The 21395-nt window shown below is 37.9% G+C and overlaps 1 protein-coding gene across 5 annotated transcripts in view; it reads right to left on the bottom strand.

Annotated features, from left to right (window-relative positions):
* Positions 1-21395, bottom strand: part of LRP1B (LDL receptor related protein 1B) — a 1302041-nt gene that overhangs the window by 123180 nt on the left and 1157466 nt on the right. For all 5 annotated transcript variants that reach the window (XM_050969143.1, XM_050969139.1, XM_050969140.1 and 2 more), the window contains 8 exons: positions 18317-18423; positions 16383-16512; positions 14038-14144; positions 13561-13693; positions 9662-9784; positions 6641-6763; positions 6256-6393; positions 3213-3347 (listed from right to left, as the gene is read on the bottom strand). In XM_050969143.1, the coding sequence (XP_050825100.1) occupies positions 3213-3347; positions 6256-6393; positions 6641-6763; positions 9662-9784; positions 13561-13693; positions 14038-14144; positions 16383-16512; positions 18317-18423 (996 nt within the window). The remainder of the gene's footprint in view (positions 1-3212; positions 3348-6255; positions 6394-6640; positions 6764-9661; positions 9785-13560; positions 13694-14037; positions 14145-16382; positions 16513-18316; positions 18424-21395) is intronic.

Below are 21395 nucleotides of genomic sequence, written 5' to 3'. Positions count from 1 at the left end.
TTTTTATTTCCCTTTTTATAGATGGGCACTATATTTGCCCTTTTCCAGTCTTCTGGAATCTCTCCCATCTCCCATGACTTTCCAAAGATAATAGCTAGAGGCTCAGATACCTCCTCTATTAACTGAGGTGGCTTTGTGCATATTTATGGGGAGTGCCTCCCAAACATGAGAGGGAGCATGGGAGAAAACACAAAGGTGTTGGTTTTTTAAATTTTAACCAGGGGGCCATGGAAACCAACATCATCGGCTGATCAGAAGTGAGCACTAGCAGCTGAACAGTAAATGAGAGATGATAGATAGAACGCAGACTGACTGTGAAGGGTCTTGAAAGTGAAGATAAGCAACTCTTGTTTGATACAAAAGAGAAGAGGGAGCCAGTGGAATGATATAAAAAGAGGGGTGATATGGTCAAAGTGATGCAATAAGAAAATGACCTTTGCAGCAGCATTCTGAATGGATATGGGTGAAGGAAGCTTGCATTTGTTAAAGCCAGAGAGAATGATGTTATGGTAATTGAGACATGAGATGCTGAGAACTTGGATGTATAGATAGGAAAGGGCGTATCTTAGAGATGTTATGCAAAAAAAACCCAAACCCAACAATATATAGATATAGCCTGTATGTAAGAACCTAGAAAGAAGCCAGAGTCAAAAAGGATGCCCAGGTGATGGGCCTGAGTGACAAGTGTTGTCCACACTGATCAAGAAAGAAGGTAGCAGGTTCATAGGCATTAAGGGTAGTCCCTGTCCTGGCATGTTAAAATGGAAAAAAGTCTTTGTGATGCTGAGGCCACCTCTTATGCTGATATAATACCAGTATGCCTTTGTAATAGATTTCAAGGTACTTGTTGAGCTCCCAGTACAGATGAATTATGCAGAAGTCAAATTTGGCTTTGGCATTGCAGAAATTTCTCACTGGGTTCAATTCTCAGAGTGATCTTTTTGATGGTTATGTAACCTTAGTGCTCATTGAAAACATAGATACTACAGCCTTAGACCCTATTCTGTGTGACAACAACTTTTTGGTGTCACAGTGGCCATGTTCAGTTTTCACCAAAAAGGCTAGTAGTGATCGGACATCTAATATAGTGAGTACCCATGAAAATGAGGCAGGAACTGATGCTAAAATAGGGAGAGAACAAGTTAAAGATTACTTAAACAAGTGACATGTCTTTACGTCACCAGGGCCTGATGAAATACATGCTAAAATACTTAAGGAGTTGACTGAGGATGTATCTGAGCCATTAGTGATTATCTTCAAAAACTAATGAAGAGGGGAGAGATTCCAGAGGACTTGAAGAGGGCAAATATAATAGCAATCTATAAAAAGGGGAATATGGACAATTCAAGGAATTACAGACCAGTCAGCTTAATTTCAGTACCCAAAAATATAATGGAGCAAATAATTAAGCAATCAGTTTTCCAATAGCTAAAAGATAATAAGAAGATAAGTAACAGTCAGCATGGATTTTTTCAAGAACAAATTGTGTCAAACCAACCTAATAGCTTTCTTTGATAGGGTAACAAGCCTTGTGGATGAGGGGAAGCAGTAAGTTTGGTATATTTTGACTTTAGTAAGGCTTTTGATATAGTCTCACACAGGGGTGAAAATAACTTATGGGACTTACCAGTACTGCCAGAATCCTGAGGGGGGCATGGCCTCATCCAGAAGAGGCGTGGCCTCTTAAGATTTAAAGACCCTAGGGCACCAGCTGTGGCTGGGAGACCCAGGGCCTTTAAATCAACCAGAGGCTCACAGCTGAAGAGGTGTCTGGGAGCCCCCCCGGGGCAGAACCCCGAGTTTTGCCACTGGGACCTGGATTTAAGGGCCAGGAGCTCCTGCCACTGAGAGGAGCCTCGAGCCCTTTAAATCCTGGTCCCAGCCCGGCCACCAGAGCCGCAGCCAGGATTCAAAGGGCGGTGGGCTGCCTGCAGCCGTGGGGAGATCTGAGCGCTTTAAATCCCAGCCCTTGCCTGGCTGCCGGAGCCGTGGCCGGGATTCAAAGGGCTCTGGGCTGCCCACAGCTGCGGGGAGCTCTGAGCCCTTTAAATCCCGGCCCCAGCCCGGCCACCGGCGCCGCGGCCGGGATTCAAAGAAAATGTTCCTAAATTTCAGTGACACAACCTCCCAAGAATGAATATGCAGAGGCCACCTCAATGAAGAACACATTTTAGCATTGTTGAAGAAAGGCCTGAAAAACCATAAAGGAGCATATCATGTTTTTCAGAAGTATCAAAAGTTCATTTTATAGTACTCTTTAAAAAAACAGTCCATCAAGAGGATGTCAGTAAGGCTATACCTTCTAACTGAATGAAACTAATTCTCTGACAGTTCCTGTATTAATTCTTTAGTTTGCATTGCTAAACTAGAGCCAGAATAAAACCAACCAAATTTGTAGCAGTAGTATTCCATATTATAAGTATATCGTGTGGTTAGTTTCACAGTTCAATTACTCTCAGATATAAAATGACATCCCATAAGTACACATGATTTTCATTATCTGTACAAATGTATTAGTGCAATTCTATGGTATGATTGTTTGTGATGGCAGGGAGCAGGGCTCAGCAGCCCTGGAGTCACTTCCAGTTTGTTTCTTATGCTTCAGGGTTTCAGTCAGCCACCGGCAGGGCTCAGGAATTCTGTTAATTTTTATCTCTTTCCTCTGAAGCATCAGTGAGGGCCACAGCTGGAGATGGGACATAGGATGGTGTAGGCCAGGGCTCTGAGGTGGCATTGAGTATTCTCTCTAGATATGTGGCTGACAAGTTCTTGCTCACATGCTCAGGATCTAACTGATCAACACCTGTAGGGTCAGGAAGAAATTTTCCTCAAGGTTTTTCACCTTCTTCTGCAGCATGTTGGTGCAGGCCATTTGACAGGATTACCTGGGTATATCTCACAATCATTTCTCTGCCATTGGTGTGGCCGTGGGCACTGGTATATCTCAGTCCCTTCTATTCTTTGTCTCTGGCACATAATAGACCAGCTGGGCTGTAAGACTTTGTCTTAATTTCAGTTGTTGTTTTTAGTGTGTGGGTGCTGCATGGTGTTGGTGCCCAGTGATATTCAGAAAGTCATACTAAATGATCTGGTGGTGCCTTCTGGTCTTAAACTCTGACTCTAAAAGCAATCATTTAATTTACTTAGTCAAAGGATGTAGAAGAATTACAATACGGAGTTTTAAAAAAAGCTGCAAAGGAAATACACTGTACCTTCACACTGCCTATTCCTTCTGTTTCTCTGAAATCCAGGCTTACACCGACAGAAAACGAATGATTTTGTTTGATTACAGTATGCATCATCTCCACAAGGATTCACATCAGCTTCACAGGTATATTCAGTGGGACCTATGGGAACAGACTTAAATTGGTAACATGGAATATCTATAAATGGTAAAATAATTGATTGTTAGAATTTCTCGTTTTTTCGTGATACATTCTATTTAATTAAACAAATTTGACTGTAACTACTAAAGCTGTTTGAATAGAACAAAAGATTTCTGAAATTTTAAATTCACTTCAGTCATGCTCGCAATACTTCTGTTTAATTTCAACAAATATTTATGCAACTGATTTTTATTGGCAAAAATATTTCAACAAGGTGTTTGTGGAAATGGATTGTTAAATTCTCACATATGGCTGTCCACAAATGAAGTGCCTGAACTCTCATCCAGTTAAGGAACAGAAACAATACCATGTTTCTTATCTGCCCTACCCAGCTAATCAACACTGATAGATTATGGCATATTTGCAGATAAGTACATTGTGATCATGCCAAAACATTTTTAAAAACCACAATCACACATACAAAAATCCTCTCAAACATCTCTGAATAACAAACAAATATAGGAAATTGCAAGCTGGCTGTGGCTATTCCACATGCAAAAGAAGAAGCTTAATATGTCAGATAAATTATTCATTTTTTGTCACTCAACTCTAGTAAATATCCATTTGTATTTTAGCAGTGGGTATTTTACTGATTATAGTCATTTGTTCAACTACGTATGATACAATCCATCCATATAACTAACATGTAAGACCCTTAAACTTTCTCCCGTTCTGTGGGGAGCTCTAACACTATGATCCTGTTAAAAAAACACACACACTCATATTCTGCAGCATGAAATGAATTTTAAGATTACTGTATAACAAATACTTTTATTTCACTATGGCTAAAATGATACCAAAACCATAAAATAGTGGTACACATCTTTATGTATCTCTCTTTTTTTTTTATTATTATGGAGGCTACACAGCATAAGAACAAGCTCAAAAAGAATTATTGCAGCATCCACTAGCACATTAGTTAAGTATCTCTTGGTATTTCCATGATGAATCTTTGCAAAGCTTGGTAGCTTCTCTGGCTAAGGAGATGGATATGGTTATAGTAGAGTGGGCACTAAGTTTCAGTGGACAGGAAACTCTGTAGCTTTGTAAAACTCCTGGATAATGAACTTTATCTATTTGGCTATGATATATCTGGATTTCACTGTACTCTTGAAGAGAAAGAAAATAGATTCAGCTTCTTTCTCAAATCTCAGAAAAGGCTTTTTCGTTTCCTTTCCTTTAGTTCCAAGTTGTGACAAACTTGAAAGGGAAGAGTCCTGAATAAGTAAAAGGAGGACAGAATTTTTGGAAAAAATAAGGGTAAGTGAGAAGGACACAAGACCGAACATGGAGGACAGTGAAAAGCTCTCCCATTCTCTTGACTGAGGTGATCATTACCCAGGAAACTATTTTCAGAGACTTGCATGGTGACAGGTCTCAAGTTTTTTCATGAAGTTGATGGATTTCCACTTCATACAGATAAATGAAGTGTCTTGCATGGTGACAGACTCCAAAGAGAAACTGCAGAATTTGAATTAATTTGCAAACTTGACACTATTAAATTAGGCTTGAATAAAGACTGGGAGTGGATGGGTCATTACACAAAGCCAAACCTATTTCCCTATGCTAATTTTCTCCCCTACTGTTACTCATACCTTCTTGTCAATTGTTGTAAATGGGCCATCCTGATTATCACTAAAAAGGCTTTTTTTTCTCCTGCTGATAACAGCCCACCTTAACTGTTTACTCTCGTTATAGTTAGTATGGCAACACCCATTATTTCATGCCCTCTGTGTATGTATATCTTCCTACTGTATTTTCTACTGCATGCATCCAATGAAGTGGGTTTTAGCCCACAAAAGCTTATGCTCAAATAAATTTGTTAGTCTCTAAGGTGCCACAAGTACTCCTCATTCTTTTTATTTTCAGAGAGAGAACTGCAGAGCCTCAAAGAAAGATTTATACAATCTGAGAAGGTCCAAGTTCATAGTCCTCAGACTTCACAGGAGAACTAAGTGGAGGGTGGAGAAAGGGATAAGGATCCCGAAATAAGATTACTCTAAAAATCATACTCTTGACAGAGAACCAGAATCTCATAGAAATACCTGTTCATATAAGACTCTCAGTATGCTTGTCATATCAAAGAAGTTTGAAAAAGCCTGAATAAATGTATTATCAGGCTTATCCGACTAAACCTTTGACCAAATTTGTACATCTCACAAGTTGCAAGGACATAAATGAAAAATGAAGAAAGTGGCTGTGAAAGCCACTCTCATACATTCTAGAATTATTCTAGCTCATATTGAGTTAATTATAGCTGCATGAATTTGGGAAACAGCTAGCTTTCTTAGCATATACTGCAACCATCCTAAGAAAACAACCCCAATGTCACAAGGTACTATAATTTGATGTATTTTCTGCACAATAAAAGTATGTTAATAAAATGTAGGTGTATGAAAGTTATTAGCCCATTGAATTTATTTAAATAAAATATATCTGTGCGACTCTAGCAAGTCCTGAAAATCTGTACTACCAATGTTTGGATGAGTTTCTTTTGTCAGCTTAGTTTCAGTGATTTTGTTTCAGATCAAGAATTTCATAACACAAAACCTTTTTATTTATCCTGATAGAGAAGAATAAGTGTGAAATGAAATATAGTCAATTTAAACAGCTAAACCAGCTCAAAATAGATTGAGTCACTCCTTGGAGGGTCACAGATTTCTTCTCTGTAGCAAATAACTATTATTTTGAAAAGTTGATAATGTTCTTCATATTCTACTTTGAACAGTTAGTGTCAGCTATATTAGTTTGGATACTACATAGGTTACATTTTTTCATGTTAATAAAAACTTTATTTTGTACAGTTTCATTGTATTACTTCTTTTGTGCTACAAGCATGAAAAATGGATAGCTTATCCACCCAACTCACTTATTTTGCATCCTTGCTCATCTGAACCATCTCCACAGTCATCAAACTGATCACATTGCAGCTCCATGGGTATACATTTCTTATCACTACAAGTGAACTCATCCTTTTTACAAGGTTTTGCTTTATATGGGATCTTATCTAAATAATCACAAATGAAAAATCACAAGATTAGCAATTCATATTGTTTAGACTACTTGCACATAAAAATGGAAATGACCATGAAGCATTAAAGAGTTGCAAAGATGTCCAGCCTAATTGTCTTGAGAGTTAAATTATGACCCACAAGCTTTCAGTTAAGCTTTTCAGAAGTACAATTTAATCTTTGTAACAAAATTTGCCTTTAACTGTTTTTTAATCAAATGCCTTAAAAGGCAAATTCACCTACCACAGTGATATTCATCTGAGTTATCACCACAGTCATCAATCTCGTTGCAAATCTGTTCAGGTCGCAGACAAACCCTGTTGTTTCTACATCGGTAGGGTCTTGTAGGTGGGCATGGAAATTTGACTGTATAAAGAAAACATCAGATAGCAGCCATTAACATAGAATAATAATCTTTTGTACTTGTGCACAACCATCCTTCAGTTGCTCAGAAAGCTTACTGTCTTTGTGTTGTGCCTCCTTTCAGTGTGGTAAATAAGCACTGGATGTGTAAGTATTGCATGATTTTATGCCATCCTGATGTGATGAGCTGGCATTTAAGCAGTTGTTACTTTATGAATATTTTATTATTTTAAAAGGCTGAAAATAGAATTTTGGGGAGGGCAAATGAGAATTTTTAAGGCTGGAAAATAATTTAGTTGAATTTTTTTTAAAAAAAAAAGAAGGCAGGGTATTTTGGAGTTGCTCAAAACCTTATATAGTGTTGAAGAAGAGCCTAGTTGCTTATGCTAACAATTACATATAGTTGTCAATAGAGAGCTGGAAAATGTTCATAGTGGAAAAACATTGGCCAATTTGAGCTTCCACTCCTTTCCTTACACTTAAACTTACAAGAGATAAAAGACATCTGCTAGAAAAATATAAACAAACAATCTTAAATAAATGAGTTAATAATACATATATTCACAATTCTTTTAATCATAGATCACAAATGACTTTTCAAAGGGGAGTAAGTATAATTGTTCCCATTTTATAGATAGGAAAACTAAAGCAGAGTTGGAATGACTTGTCCAAGGTCATGAAGCACTCGCACAGCTTGGACCATAACCCAGGGTCTCTTAATTCCTTTTTTCCATGTATTTATCACATAATCTCACCATCTCTATATTGTTTCCTCCTTCCTGCCCACATCATTTTGATGTATTGTTTTCTAGTGGTTTATTACGCTCTCACTTTCAGAAACAATCTCTCTCTTTAATTGGTTTATGTTGTTCATATTTGCCCCATTCTCAATTTTCCATGCTTGTGTCATTTTTCATGTCACATTGTCTTTTCTTTTTGTCATCTTTCTGTTATTCCTATCCGTCCACTCACTGGGATCAATGTTTTATTTTTTCTCTGCTAACAGCAATGACCATTGCTGAATCTTGAGAGGCAGCTGGGACCTCCCTTCCTGTACTCGCTCATAGACCAGAAGCTGAGCAGGCTGTCCTGCTGATCTGTCCCTCAGTGGAAGCCACACAGGTTGCTTAGACGAGCTGGTTCAGTTGCAGGTATCTAGTTGATGGCACTAAGGGCTCATGATAAACCTAGTTTCACTTATGAAAGCTCCAGTAAACACTCAGATTGTTTAGGGCTCTACTCTAAAATTGAACAAGTTGCAGTGAAAGATTTTGTGAGCAAAATGAAGGCTGAAAGGGAATACAATTACTACTTACAAATACATCAGGGCAGGGAGAGTGGAGCCTTCCCAAAAGTGGGGGCGGGGGCAGGGGCCCCCGACCTCCTCCCTGAGACCCCTCCTTTTCCTCCCCAGGCCATGGTCCAGCCCCATCACTCCTCTTCCCCTGGTGTCCCCATCCCCAGACAAGCCAAAAGCTGGAGCGGAGCCAGGGACCCAGGCTTCCACAGCTGCCCACACTGCTCTTACCTAGACCCGGCCCTTACCATGGCCACAGCCCAGCCATGGTTAGAGCTCCACGGCAGCTTTAAAAAATGAGGGATCTTGGGTTCCTAACCCCCCCCACAGCATTCCTGTATCAGGGGGTAAACACCAGGCAGAGTATTTAAGCTAAAGGACAATGTTGACAGAAGAACTTCCACTGAGTAAGTTTAAACATGGAATTAGAGGGAGGTTTCTAAGCATAAGAAGAGTGTTATTCTGGAACAGTCTTCCAATAGGAGTAGTAGGGGCAAGAAACCAACTAGTTTTAATATTTCCTGGTTGCCTGAGATACTAGGGGACTGCACTCAATGACTTTGACTCAGGAGGTCCCTTCCAATCCTATATCTTATGTTTTGAATCAGTGAGTTTCAACTGAGGCTATGTCTACACTGCCATTTATGTCAGCAAAACTTATGTTGCTCAGGGGTGTGAATATTCCACCCCCCCAAAGCAATGTAAATTACACTGGCATAAGTGCGAGTGTGCACAGCGCTATGTCACTGGGAGCACTTTTCCAGTCGACATAACATCTGCCACTCGGGGGTGGGTTTTTTATGCTGACAGGAGAGCTCTCTCTCCTGCTGGCACAGAGTCTCTTCACCACACGCCCTGCCATGCTGTACTAGTACATCTGCACCATTGCAGTGCTGTAAGTGTAGACATGCCCTGAAATCCTTCAACATTCTATGGACTAAAAAGATTGGTGCTTGCATGTCGATTAAACTCCAAATCCTCTAGGAAAAGATGGGTGAGGCTTAGAGGTATTTATGTAGGAGGAAGATAGTGAGAAGCAAAGTAAAGTAGGGTCCAGAGCTGGTTCTCCAGCCTAACCACCTCCCACACCCTCCTGCAGCCCAAGGACCATCCCTCTGCCCTGGAAAAATGGCTGCACTTCCACAATGTCCCTCCTCCTCTGACTCCTGCTTTGACTGGGGTCCAAGGCACAGCAATGGTGTTGGGAGTGTTATGAGTCCATTTATACTTGGTAAATGGAAGTGACTTCTCCAATACTGACTCAGAGATGTACCAGAGTAATTGTAAACCCCATTTGAGAGAAAAAAATAGGTATTTGCTTATTGCCATTTCTGATTTTAAAATCTCCACTGGACTGTAAAATAACATAATTTAATATACTTTTTGTTTTTATCTAACCCTACTGTTTTTATACCCATATTTAAGACAAACCTTTAAAAGTCAAATGAGGAAAAGCATAACTTATTTAGTCTTGGACAGAAAAGACATAGTGAAGTGAGTTCTATATATTCCTAAATTGAGGGTTGTAAACTGTATATATTTCTACTTCACTAATTCACTTCAGTGCCACGGAATACAAAGCATTAAAATAACAAAAGGCATACCACACATTTCAGGGACTTCATCTGAGTTGTCTCCACAGTCATCTTCTCCATCACACACCCAAAAATGGAGTTTACAAAGTGAATTTTTGCACAGAAACTCATCGGCTTTACATATATTTCCCCCTTGAAGAAATAAATAAATTGTGAACTCATGGTATAAATAAAACAAATACACCCTATTTTCATTTGTCCATATTCTGCTGTAAGCTAATGAAACATGGAGCATAATTTAAAGGGCCAAATCCCATGAGGAAGGCTTGGGAGAGACTTGCAGAAAGGGGAGATGGCCATTCAATACATTTCCCCCAACTTAGCATAATCACTCATTGCTCTTTCTGTGTTTTGTGGCTCCTGTAATGGAGCCAAGTTCCGTGTGACTTTGAGGGGCTAAGGCAGGAAAGGAGGTACAGAAGACAGGAGACAACCATCCCACATAGCGTGTTCCCCTTGAAGCTATTCAGCCTCTATAATTGTTAAAATATCTTAGAATCATAGAACCATAAAGTTAGGAGGGACAGAAAGGGTTAGATAGTCTAAGCCTCTGCCAAGACACAAGATTTGTTGTGTCTAAACCATCAAAGACAGATAGCTATCCAGCTTCTTTTTGAAACCCCCCAGTGAAGGAGCTTATTTTAATCTTCTATGCAGCTTTTCTTTATTGCAGAAGAGTTCTGAGAGCAAAGGACTTGAGTACATCAGGACACAATGCTGCAAGGTGCAAGTGGAGAAACAAAAAGAAAGATTCCAGGTTTGTCCTAAATGGATTGTGATGCTCCTACTTTGGCTCTCCATTCTTCCTCCGAAATCCACTCTGCCACAGACCATATATTCCAGAAGTGATAGAGCAATAGAGCATAACAGCCCAACAAACACCTTTTGTGTCTTTTCAGTAACAGAGTGGACAGGTTGGGTTTGCTTGTTAATTCAGCTCAAAAAGGACCATTAAGAGACATGGGAGAGAAGTTACTTTATATATTATATAAGCTTAATTCTAAAAGTCTAAGTATTTATGGTATTTCCTCCTTTTCCAATATGCCGAACTCTTTCTTGAAGTGGTGTAACTTGTATTCTACTAAAAACACTTCAATCAGCATTTAGATTATTAAATATGTTGTTCATTATTTTGTTCATATATCAATTATATCACAATACAGAATTTATTTTCTGTATCAAATTAACAAGAAATTTAGTAAACAAGAACAGGTGTTTGGGTTTTTTTTTAAAACGATTAAGAACATTAGGTAGATTGCCATGCATACTGAATACAAAACAAAAGAATAATTTTCCATGTTTACTAGGTTTTCAGTTCTCTAGCCAAAGTAATATAGTCATTTCTGTTTTGTTCAAGGTTTTTAATAATCCATCCACTTGAAGTTTTCACAATAGAAACAGATGTTGTAGTATTAAGAACAGCTTCTGACTTCTTGTATTCATTTGTGGTAGCAGTAGCTAGTGAAATGACAGGCTTAGTTGCTATTTCAATTTAAGGATCAACACTATTTATCTGTTTGAATATCTATGTAATTGACAATAACTCCCCATTCTTTTAAAATATGCTAAAATGTTTGAAAATTTCTCTTTACAAATCACCTTTTTTATGAGTTGCATACAGGGGTTTTCTCCCTTGACCCCTACACAAGTCATCAGTTATTTTCTCCTTACATAATATGGCAATTACTGACATCTGCTTGACTCTTTAGGAGGGTTCTCAAAGAACTGCTAGAGTCACTTTATATTTTCATTTGCACACTGGACTTGTTTAAACTTTGACTTTCTAGGATGCAAAATTGTTTTCAAATGTGAAAAGTGTAACTTATATTGGTGTAAACAAGCATCAGTCTGTTTAGACTAAACATTTGATGAAGTGGGATTTGTTCTGTTTTGCGCTTTACATAAAAAGACAAAGTATTATTACCTGTTTACACTGCATCACATTGTTAAAGCGTTATAACTGAAGCGCATAAAAGGTAGCTTTAACAAAGACCAAAACTATTTCTTTACACTTTTAAACTTTATTGATCACTTTCTTACAATGATTCATGCTTCATCACTTGCAAATGTGATATCTTCCTTACTTAATATTTCTGTTTCCCTTTGTAATTTTAAATACCCTCACAAAACATCCCCTTTTCCTAATTTTAAAGCTACTTATTCTAATGATTTGACTTCTTTCACTTTCTTCTCCTAAGTCTAATATTTTGTTCTGAGTAAAGATAACAGTTACTGACTTGTTTGATTACGTTGTTGGTTATTTGTATTATTTGTATTGTACAAGGTCTTTGAAACTAATAGAGTTTGTTAGAAGTATTGTAAATTACTCTTTTTTAGTATGATCAATGTAGAATGTTTGTATCAAATCAAATAGCTTAATTAAGAACAATGGTCTTGATTAAACTCCTCATTCTAAAAGAAAGGATGCTGTTGGCAAAGCTGTTTACGTGAGGAGCCTTTAACCTTGGAAATCACTTCCACTCGCCATTTGCTGACCTTAATGATACCTTGAAAATCTAATCTTTTCACTCCAGCTGCTGGAAGATCGAGTATGGTGATGATCTGTATATATGCTTGGGGTGCTTCATTTGTTTCCACCCACAGATACACACTTTACCATGGGGACAGCTACCAGACACCAAAGCCCACACATTTTAAGCTTCTGAGGTGTCCTTTAACTCTCTTAGGCTTATCTTTCATTCTTATGAAACTTAAGAAAGAAATTCCCAATGACATTTCTATTGTGGCACTCATATTGTCCCTGCCAGTTAGGTGATTAACATTCATCACGTTGGCTCATCATTCATGGTGGTAAATAATGATAAGGAAAAGTCAATTCTACATAGATGTCTGGATCAAATGGTAAGCTTGGCTCACTTGAACAACATGCATTTTTATACAACTAAATGCAACACCATTCATCTGGGAAAAATTAATTTCACTATCACTTTTCGGATTGGGAACAAGTAGTTGCCAAGATGCTGAATCATGCATTTTTCTTGTTAAGACTTGATTATGCTTTGCTTTACTCTGCTGTGACACACAAGACTCTATACATTACACTTACTGAAAAAAAATCAGGTGTTGGAGGTTGGCATCCCTATAGTGACAGAGTTAAGATAGTAGTTTGTGGTGTATGGTACCCGAGGCAGTCGTTACGTGGAGGATTAGAGCGTAAGTACTGTTATGTGGTTTACCTTTTCATTTCTATCTCTCAGGAGGAAAATTGTGAGCAGAAGCTTTTTAATGATGTTCTATTTGCTTTTACTATTTCAACTTTGCCTTAATTAAGTGAGATTAGTATGGAATTTGTCAGTGCTCAGCATCTGTGAAAATCAGACCTTCTATTTAGGTGCCTAATTATGTATTTAGAAGCTTGATTTTAGGTATTCAAATTTGGACCTAACTATTTAACACTTAGGTCTCAATACTCCAAGTTGTTCTTTGTGGGTGGGCCCTCTACCGTAGAGCCCCTAAATGGCACAGGAGTCCACCCACATGGAATTAGTTGAAAGATTGGGGCCTTTATTATTTTTCTGTTTTGTTTTACTTTGCAGCTTGTTTGAAAGATGTAGAGCTCAGTATATTAATGTTGCCTAAACTGGCTATAAACTACCAAATTTTTTTAACATTCTGAATTTTCTTCTTTGATAACACTTGTGCTGAAGGCACATTGTTTTCTTTCCCACGGAAGAAAAAACTGTTATACAAAGTGAAAGAATTAAGCAGCATGATTGTGACATTGCAGCCAGGCATCCGAGGAACAGTTGTAATATCTTTGTAAGAAGGGATCACATTTAATTCACTTTAGTATGCTCTGGGGTGCTGCTAACTTATTATAGGCTTAAATATAAATAAGTAGAGAAAAATCGAGAGTTTACCATTTAGGGACAAGAACAACGTCTCACCTCTTTCACAGTTGTCTTCATCGCTGCCATCCACACAGTCATGGATTCCATCACATAGCCATCTGATGGGGATACAGTGGGCCTTATTTTTGCATCGAAACTGATCTTCTTTACATTCTGTTACACAATCCATCTGTTTAAATACAGATGTGTACTGCAGTATTCATTAACAACAATAATACAGTTATAGACAGACAAAGCAGAATTCTTCAAGGCTATTAGAATTTAATTGCCCTGGATGCTGCTGCTTCTTTACTATTCACAATACAACTGAAATTGCTACTGAATTTCAAATCGAGATCTGGAATATAAATGTTCTGATATTACATGTTTGCATATTTTGCTTTATCATTTGGTGGTGAAAACATTGGGCTCATGGAATTAATTCTTGCTTTATTAATTTTCAGTTTCTAAACTTGTTGATCGTAGACCTCACATTGGATGGTATAAGGGGCTCAAAAGAAATGCATCAGTTACCTCATCAGAACCATCAGCACAGTCAAATTCTCCATTACACCTCAAAGATGCTGAGATACATCCTCCACTGGCACACACATACTCGCTTGAAGAGCAGGTTGGAGATGCTAATTACAAACATCAATTTTAGCATTAGCAATTCATAAATAAGTAACTTCATATTTCAATTTTAGTATTAGGTAAACATATTAGATAAACAAATATTTTGTTGTAATTTACAATATTTTGTGCAAATTCTATAATCCATAATTATGGTGCCTGTTTTGACAAAAACAAGTTGCTCTGCTCCTTAAAGGCACTGTTAAAGTTGCAAGTGTATTTTTTTATGACAAAAGTACTTTTTTATTGTCTTCATGCTCTGAACATTCTGAGTAACAGACAACAGGATGTTAGTGTGGAAACCTCTTAAGCAACCTTGACCACAGTGATAACTACCTCTATCACTCTAATATAAACGTGCATTTTCAAAGAGAAACAGTAACATATAAATACAATAGCAATAATAACAACAACAAACAACAACAACAATAAAATTAAGTAAAACATTTGCACTAATATACCATCTTCCAGCTAAACAATCTCATACATTTTGATAGCTAATTGGGACTTAAGTGACACACAGGTCTTGTGCAGGCCCTCTGTAAACAAGGGAATTTTATTATTTAATTAATTAAGCCTCAAATTACTCTTGTAATGTAGGAAAATATTCTATTTTACAGATGGTAAAGTTGAAAGACAGAAACATTAAAAAATGTGCCCATGTTACACAACAAATCTTTTCTGCAATGGAAACAGAATTCAGATCTTAGGCCTCTCAATCCCAGCACTGGTTTTAGGGAGGTGGGTGGTCATGATGGATGCTTTGGAAGCCAACTTTCTGGGGCAACAAATCATCATATTCAGGGATTCCAAACCCTTCCCCTGCCTTTTTGTTTGTTTGCATTTTTTGAGTGGGATGGGCACCAAAACCGTTTTCCACTCTAAGCAAGATATGAGGTGAAGGACACCATACATTTAATACAAACAATCTCAATAATCTAAAGAAAATGTATAGTAAGAGTAGAGTATAATTTGTATTTATATTGCATCAGAATTGAGTGAGGCACTTTATACTGTAAAAATGACAAGGTTCTCATCCCAAAGACTCCATATTCTAAGGCACTCAGTTATGCATCAGATCCGTGGGTATGGGCCCTGGTGCCTCTGGAGAGTACGCGTGACTTCAGTCAGACTCTGCATGGGCACAAAGGTAGCACTAGCAAATTACAGTACAGGATCAGGACAATACACAATGAAACTAATAAAAATTTACATGCATCTTGTATATTGTTTCCAATATAAACATCAGAGGTAGAGGGTAATTTGACAAAACACAAAATAGTTCATGTATTTTTTTACAGCTGTACAGAATAATATCAGGTAAATAGAATATCTCTTCTAAATTTTAATAATGAATACTAATATTATTATTAATAATGCATAACCCTAACATCTGAAGATCTTATAGTACCTTATTATGCTTTAAACACCACAGTCCTTATATGAGGCAGTTAACCATTATTATCCAAATTTTACAGCATGGAAAACTGATTAAAAGGTAGACTAAATGTCTTGCCTAGTTTTACATAGGAACTGCAATAGGAGCGCTCAGACTAAAAATGCTCGAACTCTTCTCTTAGTATCATATATGCACCACAGGACAATATTTCCTCCCTTCTCCTAAGCCTTCTGTTTGCTTGCTCTGTGGATGCCCAACTGCAAGTAGCAGTGACAATTTAGTTCACGAGCACTGTGGTTTGCTGCACCCAGTCCTCAAGCATACCATGTCATTCAGGGAGATAAGCCAGGGGTTCTCAACTGGGGGTCAGGAACCCTGAGGGGGTCACAAGGCTATTACATGGGGGGTTGCGAGCTGTCAGCCTCCACCCCAAACCCCACTTTGCCTCCAGCATTTATAATGGTGTTAAATATATAAAAATGTGTTTTTAATTTATAAGGGGGTGTGTGTGTGTCACACTCAGAGGCTTGCTATGTGAAAGGGGTCACCAGTACAGAAGTTTGAGAATCACTGGTTTAAGCCATTGGGATGGATGGTCAGACCCTAGGAGCTCTCAATTTCATATCAGGAAATGTAATGTGAAACTAAAGCAGTTTTGCAGAAATTCTTTGCAAAAAGGAGCACATATACAACAAACCAATGCATTTCCTACTGAGCCATGCGCCTGTTATTTTTTATATCAGTCATCTTGATTTGTTTACTCACTTTGTCTTTTCTCTTCTTCATATCTTTTTAATACTTTTATTGTTTTTCCTGGAAAATTTAATGATTTGTTATAGACACCTACCTGGTTCACAATTTTTCTCATCATCCCCAAATTTGCAGTCTTCGTGACCATCACATTTCCATTTAGCTGATATGCATTGACCATTGGAACACTGGAACTGGTCTTTTGAGCAGCCAGGTTCACAGTATCGCTGTTACAAACAAAACAATATAATTAAGTATATCTATTAATATAAAGGTATTATATAAAACATTTGCAAACATTCAGCCAGTCAGAATGGCTAGGGCTCAGTTCTGCAACTCTTACTCAACAGTGAGAAGTACCTTGCTACACAATAAGATACTACTGATTGTGAATAAAGACGGTAGAATTGACCCCTTAATTAGCAAAGCACTCTTTAAAAAGGGGTACCCTAGTTTTTGAAATGGGATAGCTGCTATTTGAGAGTCACTTTTAGTAGTATAATTATGTTGTCCTGATCATAATCTTGGCAGACTTTAACCTGTAAATATTAATGTAATTAACTCCACCCCCAAACTATTATTAATATATTGATGCCTGCTCTCTATGGCATGTCTTTACTTAATAAAGTGTTATCAAATGTACTTATTTACTTGTGAAACCATTTACCCTGTATCAAAATATATCAAAAATGTTTAAACTACTTAGTGGATGCATAAAAATGTTCAATAGTAAAAGATGCTCAAAATAGGATGGCAAGACTAGAAGACTGAAACAAAAAGAATATCAGGGCACAACATCTGCAGTGGTAGAAAATTTCAAAGAAATTGGAGAGAAATGTATGAGATGTAGCAGAGCTATATATAATGATGGGAAACAACACTATTACAGAAAAAAAATAAATTTAATTTTACATGATCAGATACAGCATAGAGCAACAAGCAGATTTGTGTGCATTTATCAGTGTAGGAAGAAGAATTCAGTTATGCTATCAGTTATGCTATCAACAAATAGCTTTAGTTATATATATATATATATATATATATATATAGTTTTATATAGAATTAGCAATCCTAAAGGATTCTATAAACTTCATTTCTTTGATTTCTTAGAGCCATTTACAGCTCTAGAGTTATATGTATAATTCCCATTGCTCTCACTTCTGATAGTTACAATATTTACTCAGTAATATTTCTATATCAGAAATACTGTTTTTACCATTTGCTTATAGCCTGTGCTCCATCATCAAGGGGCTTCATTCCCTTATTCCACGCAACTGCCATTGCTTTTAATAGGAGTTGCCTAAGTTGACTTGAGGCAGAATGTGAATGTTAGAAAACAGGCACAAACTATAAACCAGTGGTCCTCAACGTGGTGCCCGCGGGCGCTTGGTGCCTGCCGGGGCATCTATGTGCGCCCATGTATTGGCCAGCGGACAAGCATCTGCCAAAATGCCACCGAGAAGCAGCGTCATCCAGAGGTGTCGCCGCCGAAACACCGATGATTTTCGGCAGCATTTCAGTGGTGACGCCTATTGACGTTGCCATTTCTCAGCAGCATTTTGGTGGATGCTCGTTCACTGGCCCTGGTCCCCGGTGACTCGTTGTCCGCCGCCCGCCAGACGAAAAAGTTTGGGGACCACTGCTATAAACAAATCATGTAAATACTGAAACTATCTGAGGCTGAGAAATGTATGTACACAGACAGCATGATTGTCAGGTGACTATATTCTGCACTTGCAGCACAAGGAACAGAACCCATAACCTTTTCTTCCAAAAAAACCCCCAAACAAACAAAAAAAACCATGCTTCTGCTACATAAGCTAAATGAGAATTTCTCGTATATATAACCATTAGCATTAGTTCTATTTTCCTTCCCCCCTCTGTGCAGTCACCTAATGGTTGTGATATCTGATGGTTAAGGATGGAGTTTTTGTTGCTTCCCAGTGAGCAGGGAGGGAAACAAATCCTGCTTCAGCAAGCTGTATTTTGATCTCAGTTTTGTAAAGGATTTTTGCCTGTGAAGAAGCCTACCTCATCTGAGCCATCTGCACAATCATAATCCCCGTCACACCAGAATCTCGCAGAAACACAATCTCCATTTGCGCAGAGAAAGTCTTTCAAAGTGCAGGTTTGAGGCTCTGAAGGAAAGAAAATAATTAAATGCTTATCTTAATATTGTTTTGAAACTATACACTTAAGTTCCACAAGGAAGGAACAGAAAATATTGCACAAAAACAAACAACTTTTAGCCAAATAAATGTGAATAATATTTTCTGTTTTTAAAAAACCAATCAAAAAGTTGTCATAAGGACTTTTCATATAGTTAAGAATGTGTGTCAGAATAGTCTAAAAATAAAAAATCTTTGCTTATGACAGATCCTTAGAAAAAATATCTTTTGAGCTACCTCATAATTCTTCAAACTGTAAATTATGTTTGAAAATGAATAGACTTTACATTAAATTATATTATATTATAGTGAATAACTCTGTACATTGCCAAATGCTTTTAAATACTTATGAGCAGTTGCTCTCCATATGCAGAAAAAACAATCTATTTTTGCAGGTTTGTTTTTTTGTTATAACTACTAGTTGTCACCCATTTTATCAAAGAGTCTGTCACAAGACTAGAAATGGAGCTTTTACCACACCTGGTAATAAGAGGGGGAAGTAGAAGAAAAGGGACCCTTGGACTTCTGTGGCATATTTATACACCTTTTTGTAAGTGTATAAATAGTTACAGACAGACCAAGCAGAATTCAAATAGGTGGTTAGAATTTTATTGCTGTGGCTGCTGCTTTTTTTATTTTTTTACTGAGAAGAGGGATTGGTAAGGGTCTAAGATGGAATGGAAGGAGGTAACTCCAAGTACAGTTGTAGATGGCATGTTCAATGAGCTTGGAGATGAAGGGGAGATGGGATGGTAGTTGGAGAAGCAGATGGGGCCAAGGGTGGGATTTTTGTGAGCAGGTAAACTAAAACATGCTTCTATTCTGGGGAAAGAAATGAATCAGAAGACAGGCAAGAGGTTGAAGAGAAAGGTGAGAGTGGAGGCGAGTGTGGGCCCCTGGAGGCGAGTGTGGGCCCCTGGAGGATTTAAAGGAGAAAAGCAGACAAGAAACTTCCTTATGAGTGATGATGGAAAAAATAGGTTAGAGTAGAGAAAAAAAGGAAATGGAAAAAGGGAGAAGGTCCTATCATATCTCATTAATTTCTTCTTTGAAGAAGTCAGAGGGATCCTGAGCAGAGAAGAAGAAAGGTGCAGGAGCAGAGAGCTCCAGAGGAAGTGAAATGTGGCAAAATGGTTGCTGGGCTAAGGATTGTGGGATAGGATGTGTGTGCGGAAGTCGAGCTGATTAGCTATGGAGATGGAAGAAACTGAGGAAGAGACAGAGTATTCATAGTGGAGAAAGTCCACATTATTGTGGGACTTCTGCCTGAGACAAAGCAATGTGAGCACAGGAATGAAATAAGAAGATGGTGGAGGTGAGCTCAGAATATGGGTTAACTGGTGGAACCTTGTAATTAGAGAGAAGGAAATGAATTAGGAATGGTGGATAGCAAACTGTGAAGAATCGATAACTGAGTTAATGGAGGAAAGGAAAGAGGGCAGGGAAGAGGGCATTGAAAGCAGAGACAGTCATGGTTGTTGATGGATTGGGAGTCACTAAAGGACCAGATAGTAGGATGAAGAGGAGAAGGCAAGTGAGTTATGTTGAAAGAGCCAAGATAGTCGTCAAAAAGGTGAATACAAAAAAAGAGATCTCAGTGATAGAGAAGAATTTGGTGAACACCAGATCAAGTCAGAGGCTGTTTTCCATACGACCTTTCATCTACGTATTGGGAGTCTTAAGTCCAAATTGTCTTGAGAAATTGTTCATTGATGTGGGAGCAAACACATTATTGCCCATGTCTGAGATACATTTGAATCCTCACACCACTCAGATTACAGACACTGCCTGTAAGACCTGAAAGAGCAGGTGGTCGGAGTCTCTCTTTTTAAATGTAGCTGGTTTCTTAAATTTTACAGATGCAGAAGAGATAACATTGACATGTGACCAAGCTGTTACAAAAAAGAGCTCTAAGAGAAAAAATAGAGGAAACCAGAATTCCAGTGTAAAAATTATGTGCTATTTATTCCTAAAGGACTTGTTCCTTCTCTTCATAAGCAGTAGCTTCTGAGAGTGACTGCTGTGAACACCTGTTCAGAAGCTTGGAATGAAACACACCCCATCTCTGTCAGCTCCTGCTGTAATTCCTTGCCACAATAGTAGCATCTACAGATCTTCCTCCTGATCCTTTTCTGGGTTCTCAGTCATTTTTAACACCTCTGAACAGAAAAGACTTAATTAGACAAACTTAGAGATGAAGATTAATGAGATCTGCTCTATGCAAGGCAGAACAGTCTTAAGTTCAGTTGGACTGATGCTGAAAATACTCTGTATCATAGATTGCTCAAACTTGTCAGTAGTGAAAATCAACTGACGCAGAAGCTGATGCCATCCATTCAGAGCAAGAATGAGATCCCAATTTACATGTACAAGACCTAGTAGAGCATTAGTCAGTGCGAATTATTATTGCAAAGATTTTGAAAGAGGGTATTGGGATTTTTTTCTTTTTTCCTATATTATGGTTAGTGACATACTTAGCAGCAAGATATTTTGAAGGATAGCATTTACACATAGATTAGTAGTCATCACTTTTCTCTGAAAACAATAAAGCAATCTAGTAACGGTCATATGACACTTTCCCCTTCCTCCCATATACATACACTCTTTCTTTTGAGTGCCAATTGCATCCACAGATCCCCACCTCCTTTTTTTAAAAAAAACAAAAAACACTTCAACTTTCAAAATGGGAACAACATGAAAAAAAATTGGTAAGACAAATATTTTCAAAAGTAGCTTATGATTCTGGGTGCCTAACTTTCAGAAATGCTGAGCATACTGCTGATCAGAGCTCTTACTAACTGCAACTAAAGTTGGATGCATTTAAGAACTTCTGGAAATTAAGTACAAAGAGTCTCATGCAAAGCACCCAAAACCAAAACACCTCATAATCAGAGACTAATTTTGAAAAATGGTGCTCAAGCATTTAAGAGTGAAATGCATGT

Source organism: Gopherus flavomarginatus, chromosome 10, assembly GCF_025201925.1.
Source record: "Gopherus flavomarginatus isolate rGopFla2 chromosome 10, rGopFla2.mat.asm, whole genome shotgun sequence".
In the NCBI taxonomy this organism is placed as follows: Eukaryota; Metazoa; Chordata; order Testudines; family Testudinidae; genus Gopherus; species Gopherus flavomarginatus.
Note: the sequence above shows the minus strand (reverse complement) of the source record. Positions and strands in the feature narration are given on the sequence as shown.